General features: G+C 41.4%; 1 protein-coding gene across 1 annotated transcript; it reads left to right on the top strand.

Moving 5' to 3' along the window:
• The first annotated feature begins 5702 nt into the window (after positions 1–5702).
• On the top strand, positions 5703–7469 carry LOC104217826 (uncharacterized). The gene is made up of 2 exons (XM_009768158.2): positions 5703–6071; positions 6255–7469. Exon 2 carries the CDS (start codon positions 6275–6277, stop codon positions 7151–7153), a length of 879 nt encoding a protein of 292 aa, XP_009766460.1. The 5' UTR covers positions 5703–6071; positions 6255–6274; the 3' UTR covers positions 7154–7469.
• Positions 7470–8043: the final 574 nt, after the last annotated feature.

Genomic DNA, 8043 nt, shown 5'->3' with positions numbered 1-8043 from the left:
GTCGGTCTTGGGAGATCGAGTCGCCGCTCTAGAGGCTGAAAAGAAGCAACCGTTGGCTCAAATATAGTCTTCCTCCGCCACCATCCCCCACCACTTGCACGAGATTTGGGTTCATGCTAAAGCCCAGCGGGATATATATAAGAGTTTGTGGGAGGCGGGCAATGTTACCGAGGCCGCATAGGCGAAGGCGCGAGAGGCTTGTGTCAATTGTGGATATGACTCAGCGACGCCGGAAGCTGGTGAGGGCACGGATGCTGAGGGAGAATTTCTTGGAGATGATGGTGAAGAGGGTGGTGATGATGACGCCGAGTGAAAAGATAGTTGTCTTTGTCTGTTTTCTCTTTTTTTTCTCTTTTTTTTAGACTATTGCTTCAAGCCGTATGTAATCTGCGACCGTTTACGAGTGACTTTGTATAAAGAAGAATTTTTCGTTTTTATTTGCCTTGTACTTTTTCTTCGTTTTGCTTTTCGTGACTTTGGTGCGAGGAAGATTCCTGTATGGCGAGTCCCGGTCTTTCTTTCCCTTTATATTTTCTGATGGCCCTTGGCCTTAGGAATATTTCAAATTTTCTCTTTGCCGATGACTCATGGCCTAGAGGGCGTGATTTCCAACTTTTGTCAAAAGATCAACCCGTCGTTGTCCGATCGAGGTCGGACTCTTCTTGTTGGCGAAGGCCCTTGGCCTTAAAGGTTGTTATTTCGAGCTTGTCAAAATGTTAACCCATCGTCGTTTGATCAAGGTCGAACTCTTCCTTTTGGTGAAGGCCCTTGGCCTTAAAGGGTGTTATTTCGAACTTGTCAAAATGTTAACCTGTCGTCGTTCGATCAAGGTCGAACTCTTCTTTTTGGCGAAGGACCTTGGCCTTAAAGGGTATTATTTCGAACTTATCGAAATGTTAACCCATCGTCGTTTGATCGAGGTCGCTTCTCTTTGGCCAAGGCCCTTGTCCTTAAAGGGTATTATTTTGAGCTTGTTGAAATGTTAACTCGTCATCGTTCGATCGAGGTCGAAGTCTTCTCTTTGGGGAAGGCCCTTGGCCTTAATGTAACGACCCGGCCGGTCGTTTTAAGAATTAACACCCCGATCCCCTATTAATTGCATTCCCTGTGTTTGTTTCTGCTATTTTGATTTGTCGGGGTATTCGGTTTTTGAGTTTCGGAGTGTTTTGGGACACTTAGTCCCTAAATGAGAGCTTAAGTGTTATAATTGGACCGTAGTTGGAACAGTGTATAGACGGCCTCAGAATGGAATTCTGTCATTTTCGTTAGCTCCGTTGGGTGATTTCGGGCTTAAGGGCATGTTCGGATTGTGTTTTGGATGTTCGTAGCTAATTTAGACTTGAAATGCCGAAAGTTGAATTTTTGAAGTTTCCAGTTTGATAGTGAGATTTTGATATCGTGGACGGAATGGAATTTTGGAAGTTGGAGTAGCTTCGTAGTGTTGAATGTGGTGTGTGTGCAAATTTTCAGGTCATTCGGACGAGGTTTGATAGACTTTTTGATCAAAAGCATAATTTGAGAGTTTTGAAGTTCTTAAGCTTGAATCCGATGCTAATTGGTTGATTTGATGTTGTTTGAGGTGTTTTGAAGATTCGTATAAGTTTGAACAGTGGTATTAGACTTATTTGTGCTTTTGGTTGAGGTCCCGAGGGCCTCGGGGTGATTTCAGGTGGTTGACGGAAAGATTTGAAAATTTAAGTTGTAGTTGAAGTTTATGACTGCTGTCATAACAGCATCTGCGGTAGAGAGGCCGCAGGTGCGACTCCTGCAGATGCGAAATCAAGCCGCAGAAGCAGCCAAGAAGTAGTAGAGCAGGGACCGCAAAAGCGGATGGGTTACCGCACCTGCGGGACAGCAGATGCGGAATCTGGGTCACAGGTGCAGAGATGGAGTTTTTAAGTGAGAATCGTAGAAGCGGTTCCTCAACTGTTGAAACGGTAGGGTAGAAGCTGTATTTTGACTGCATATGCGAATTTACTGGGCAGAAAATAGGAATTTCGATGGTTTAGTTTCAAAAGTTAAAAAATTAATTTGGAGCTCGGGAGATGGCGATTTCGGGAGGAATTTGAAGAAGAAATCAGTGGGTAACGATTCCTAATCCCTTTCTAGTTGTATTCCTATAATCTATTCTTAGTTTTGTGCTTTAATTTCGGATTTGGGATGAAAATTGGGGAAAAATTTGGAGAAAGTTCTTAGACCTAAATTTTGAGTTTGAATTGGGAATTTAACATTGGATTTGGATAATTTTGGTATGGTTAGACTCGTGAGAGTATGAGGATTCTAAAAATGTAAATTTTATCCGATTCCGAGACGTGGGCCCGAGGGACGTTTTGGTTATTTTACCTAATTTCGCATATTAGCTTAGAATTTATCAGTTACTTGAAGTGTTATTTACATTATACAATTGAATTGAATAGATTTGGGCCATTTGGAGTCGAGTACTCGTGGTAAGAACATGGTTTCGGGTTGATTTTGAGCCGGTTCGAGGTAAGTGGCTTGCCTAACCTTGTGTGGGGGAACTCCCCTTAGGATTTGGTAATTATTAATATTTGAAATGCCGTGTATGTGAGGTGACGAGTGCGTACTTGTGCTAATTGTTGAAAAATCCTGTTTTCATTAAGTAATTTAAATGGTGTTTTTCCCTTCCTGCTTATACTACTTGAAATTTAAGCCTGCGGTTAGCTTAGGAAAATCATGTCTAATTGAACTAATTGCTTTATTTGCTCAAACTGACTTAGTTGTATTATGTGTAGCATGCTAGGTTAGAATTACTTGTTTTATCTTTGTATGAAGTTAAATTTAATTGAGTATTCTTCGTGTTGCTGCTGTGTGTTTATTTTGGGACTACGGGATGGTATCCCGGAAGATCCCCTGCATTTATATTGGTTTGGACTGAGGTGCGGGATACCGAGAGATACCCAACACGTATATTGAGGATACTAAGAGATCCTTGGGATACCTAGAGATCCCTAGCATATATTGAGGATACTAAGAGATCCTCGGGATACTGAGAGATCCCCGGTTGTTACTTCTGTGATGAGCGGTATTCCTTTTGTGATTATTTTACCTCTGTTATAGTTATTGTCATACCTATTATCACGTGTTACTTCTTACTATTAGTATTTAATTATATTATCGTATCCTATACTGTTATATCTTGTTTTTCATTTAACCTCAGTAGGGCCTTGACCTTCCTCGTCACTACCCGACCGAGGTTAGGCTTGACACTTACTGAGTACTGCTGTGGTGTACTCATGCCCTTTCTGCGCATGTTTTTTATGTGCAGATCCAGGTACTTCGACTCAGTCCTATCACCCTTGAGGTGAGGCGACTTTTCCAGAGACTTCGAGGCATATCCGCCGCGTCCCAGACCGAGGAGTCCCTTTCTATTCTCTCTTTATGTATTAGCCCTTCTGTATTTTTTTTGTTAGATAATCTGGAGTTAGATACTTGTAGACATTCAAAAATTTGTGATTTCATGAGATTCCAGGTTTTGGCAAATATTGTTTAGTTTTGTGAGTTTGTATTGTATATGCCGAGCGACATCTTAAACGCTTCATTATGTTAATTCGGTAGTTTATGGTTAGTTTTATTATGTTATTTCTATTTTCCGCAAATTGTTAGGCTTACCTAGTCGTAGAGACTAGGTGCCGTCATGATAGTTCACGGAGGGCGAACTGGGGTCGTGACACTTAAAGGGTGTTATTTCTAACTTATCGAAATGTTAACCCGTCGTTGTTCGATCGAGGTCGAACCCTTCTCTTTGGCGAAGGTCCTTGGCCTTAAAGGGTGTTATTTCAAACTTGTCAAAATGTTAACCCATGGTCGTTCGATCGAGGTCGAACTCTTCTCTTTGGCGAATGCCTTTGGACTTAAAGGGTGTTATTTCAAACTTGTTGAAATGTTAACCCATCGTCGTTCGATCGAGGTCGAACTCTTCTCTTTAGCGAAGGTCCTTGGCCTTAAAGGGTGTTATTTCGAACTTGTCGAAATGTTAACCCGTCGTCGTTCGATCGAGGTCGAACACTTCTCTTTGGCAAAGGCCCTTGACCTTAAAGGGTGTTATTTCGAACTTGTCGAAATGTTAATCCGTTGTCGTTCGAACGAGGTCGAACTCTTCTCTTTGGCGAAGGCCCTTGGCCTTAAAGGGTATTATTTCGAACTTATCGAAATGTTAACCCATCGTCGTTCGATCGAGGTCGAACTCTTCTCTTTGGCGAAGGCCCTTGGCCTTAAAGGGTGTCGTTTCGAACTTGTTGAGATGTTAACCCGTCGTCAGTCCATGTTTTTGGGAGAATCAGGCATCCCTTGGGGGAGTCCCAGTTCGCTCGATATTGTTTGCGTCGGAGAGTACAAAACGTTGCTGTTTCGTTTAGGTTTGTTTTGTGCACACATTTGAGTTTCCTTGTCTGATTCCTGCCTTCCGGCGTGGAGGTGTCATCGGCGGACGATATTTTCGGTTGTCTTGTAGTAGTTTCCCATTCTCTGATTGAGATGTTTCTTTGCTCGCTCACCCGCGTGCCACTTGTGTTCCTACTTGAGCAAAGAACAGAAGGTGAGTCAAAATGATACTTTCCTTACCTCCATCCGATAGATTGGTGAATGAGAGTAGGTTTGTAACGTTGCTCGTTTTGTCTGGTATTTCGACGGTTTATGGGATGATGATTTCTAAATTCGATGACTATATTCAGCTCTCTTTCCCTTTCTATGCTGCATCTTTGCCCTGCGTGGGTTGGGCTTTGCCTTAACGCTCCTTTTGGTGGGTAATCGTGTTCCTTGTCTTTGATCTGGAAGAGACTAAGAAATTTCACTAAGAAATCCCCACAGACGGCACCAAATTTTTTGACTCAAAAGATATTGGAACCATTTTGAACAAATTAATTAAAGAAGATGAAGGGATAAATCTTAGTCAACCATAATAAACTCTAGATCAATAAACTAATTGAAAAAAAATACATAAGATGAGATAGAGGTAACCAATCTTATTGAAAGACTTTCCATTGCGGATCCCATTAATCAATGGAAGAGACCCTTTTACATATTTCCTTGGAGAGTGCTTCGTTCTTCTTCTCATTATGAAGATTACATGGGAGGGGACTAGGGAGAGAGGAAGAAGTGAAAAACTGCCCCCCTTTACCAAAGGTTTTCCCCTCCTATATATAATCATAGGACCTTTGCTATATACTTGGTTTGATGCTCCCTAACACTATGCGTGTCTTGGTCATCCCTTGAACGTTGTTTCTTCTGACTCGACGGGTATCGTGAGCGCAAGATGTAGAATAGACCATGTCGTCTTTCAATGCCTTGTCGCTTGGATGAGATATTGGTCAGCTTGACCGCAATGGTCAGATTTTGACCAATACATATAGTTAAATACTACTCCAGTAAAATCTATTTAAAACATAGAATTAAAAGGGAAAAAGTATTATTCTTTCAAATAATAATAGTACCAAACAATTTGAGATAGAAAAATTAAAAGGAAAAAAGCAGACGGCGGGCCTTTACGCTAATTGGTATTGATTTGGATAGCGTAAAGATAATCCAAAACCTCCATTTGTACAACTCTTGTGAAATCATGGAGTTAGTCACACTTTAATCGGGTCGTTGTTTCAATATTCCTGCCCCACCATTACCCGACCCGATCCAAACCCAACAACTCTCATAATTCTGCATATAAATGCAGTATGAATTAGAACATGCCAATGCCATAACCCCACACTGGGCACTGAGTACTGCACAAAGCAGTTCTTGTTAACTCTTCTCTCTTTACCCTCAATCATCAAAGCACACAATCTGACGAATCAAAGTAACAAACGCGGCAAATTACATCACTATTATTAATACAGAGTGATAAAGGATTGATATTTCCAAATCTTCTATTTGTGAATTTATCGATATTTCCCATTACGAAAGGCTAGACTACTGATCTTCTGACATCGTGCTTTCCACTACTACTACTACTCTTTTGCTCACTGCTTTTTGCTCTCAACTTGTTAGAGTAACCCGACCCCATCAATCTTTTTCCGCGTTGGGATCATCAATTTACACCACTCGGATCTGATACAATCAGCGTATGGGCCTGTCTCTCACTCTCTTCAACGTTGTTTGTTCTATTGTTCTTTTATCTCTCTCTCTTATTTTACCTTACCATATCCATAAGCAATAGTTTCATTCAAACTATTTGTACTATCTCGATTTTTGGATGTAGCTTCTGTTATGCTATTTCCCTGACCAATTTCTACTCATTTTTACAGATTCTTTATTATAGGTGAGAATGGGGAAAGCTGCTAGAGACTGGGCGCAGATCTACTCAATTTATGGTCTTGACGATTGGCACACCCCAATTTTCCTCTTAATTCATGCCATTTTCTTCTCCGTTCTTTCAGTGCTTTTTCTTCTCTACTTCGAACCCATCTGCTACTTCCTCCAGCATTTCTTACTTGGTGCTAGCGCCGCTCGTTTCACCGCCGGCTTCACCGGCTCCGTCACTGCTCTCTCCGCCGTCTGCCTTTTCTTCGCCGCCGGCAACATCTTCTACTCCTCTGTTTCCCTCCACTGGGAAATGGCACAGCGCATGGTCAACGCCGTTACTGACTGGTCAACCGTCAAGCATGCTCTCGACTTAGGCTGCGGCCGCGGCATCCTCCTCAACGCCGTCGCTTTACAGCTTAAGAAATCTGGATCATCGGGTCGCGTCGTCGGGTTACATCCGACTCCGACCCGGTCTCTCACCACTCTCCGAACTGCAGGGCTTGAAGGTGTCCAGGAGTACGTCACGTGCCGGGCGGGTGACCCGAGGACGCTTCCGTTCAGCGATAACTACTTCGACGTGGTAGCGTCGGCGGCCTTCGTGCACACGGTGGGGAAGGAGTTCGGGCAGAAGACGGCGGCAGCGGCGGCGGAGAGGATGAGAGTTTTGGGGGAGGTGGTAAGGGTGCTGAAGCCTGGGGGTGTAGGGGTGGTGTGGGATCTGGTGCACGTGCCGGAGTATGTGAAGAGACTGCAAGAGCTGAAGATGGAGGATATTCGGGTTTCGGAGCGGGTCACGGCCTTTATGGTGAGTAGCCACGTCGTATCATTCAGCAAGCCAAGTCATCATTTTGTGGGGTCCAATGAAGTTAGACTGGATTGGAGACTCAACAATCTTTGTTGAAAATTGAAATATAGCATATGAAAGTCAATATTGGTGATACCGTAAGTTATGGGTAGTATTTTGTACTTTTTATTTTTCTAGGGGCCTTTATGGCAATCTGGGGAAGCGAAGTGGAACCAGATTCAATAAAAATATCTACTACGAATATATAGCAAGATTTGAAAATGGAATATACAGAGAGGGTTATTTTCCCCATTTTGATGAGGGAACTTGAATTCGTTCTTCTATAGCTCTGAAGAAGTGTTATATGGTGAATATCTATTGTAATTTGTACATAATGTTTTAATATATGATTCTGATTAAGGGGCTACTAAAATTTGCTTTTTTTATTTGTCTTCTCTTTGTTGTTTTTCCTGGTTTAATCTCTACTATGATAGGATTGAATATATTATAGTGTTTCTAGAATAGTGGCACATAAGTAAAAAGCTTCATATGGAGAAATGCATATGAAGTTGGATTGCTGAGAACAAAGCACATAGGATTTAGTACTCCCTCTTATCCTATTTATTACTTGTTGTCTTTTACGCACCCTTTTAAGAAAATGTAATTAAGAAACGTTACTATTTTATTAATTTATTCTTTGATATTCATCATATTAATCTCTCCAATAAATGCTCACACTATTAATGCTAGGGTAGACTTGATTAATTTTTTCTTGATTTTTCTAAAATTACAAGTATTTAGAAATAAGAATTTTTGATAAACATGTCAAGTAAATAAGATCGGAGGGAGAGTTAAATGCTTTAATTTGAAAAAAAGCCGATGATTTCTAGAAACAATCCAAAGTATCCTCTTGTTGGGGTAAAAGTTTTGACGAATATTATCTCTCTATCTGAATTCAATCAATAAGAAAAAAATATCATATAAAGAGTGAAATTCTATAAAACACA

Source organism: Nicotiana sylvestris, chromosome 7 (assembly GCF_000393655.2).
Source record: "Nicotiana sylvestris chromosome 7, ASM39365v2, whole genome shotgun sequence".
Taxonomy (NCBI): Eukaryota; Viridiplantae; Streptophyta; class Magnoliopsida; order Solanales; family Solanaceae; genus Nicotiana; species Nicotiana sylvestris.
The sequence above is the reverse complement of the archived record's forward strand: the minus strand, read 5'-3'. Positions and strand labels throughout refer to the sequence as shown.

Bases quoted from the DNA above. Each gene is read 5' to 3' on its own strand.
- LOC104217826 (XM_009768158.2), top strand. From the start codon at position 6,275: ATGGGGAAAGCTGCTAGAGACTGGGCGCAGATCTACTCAATTTATGGT.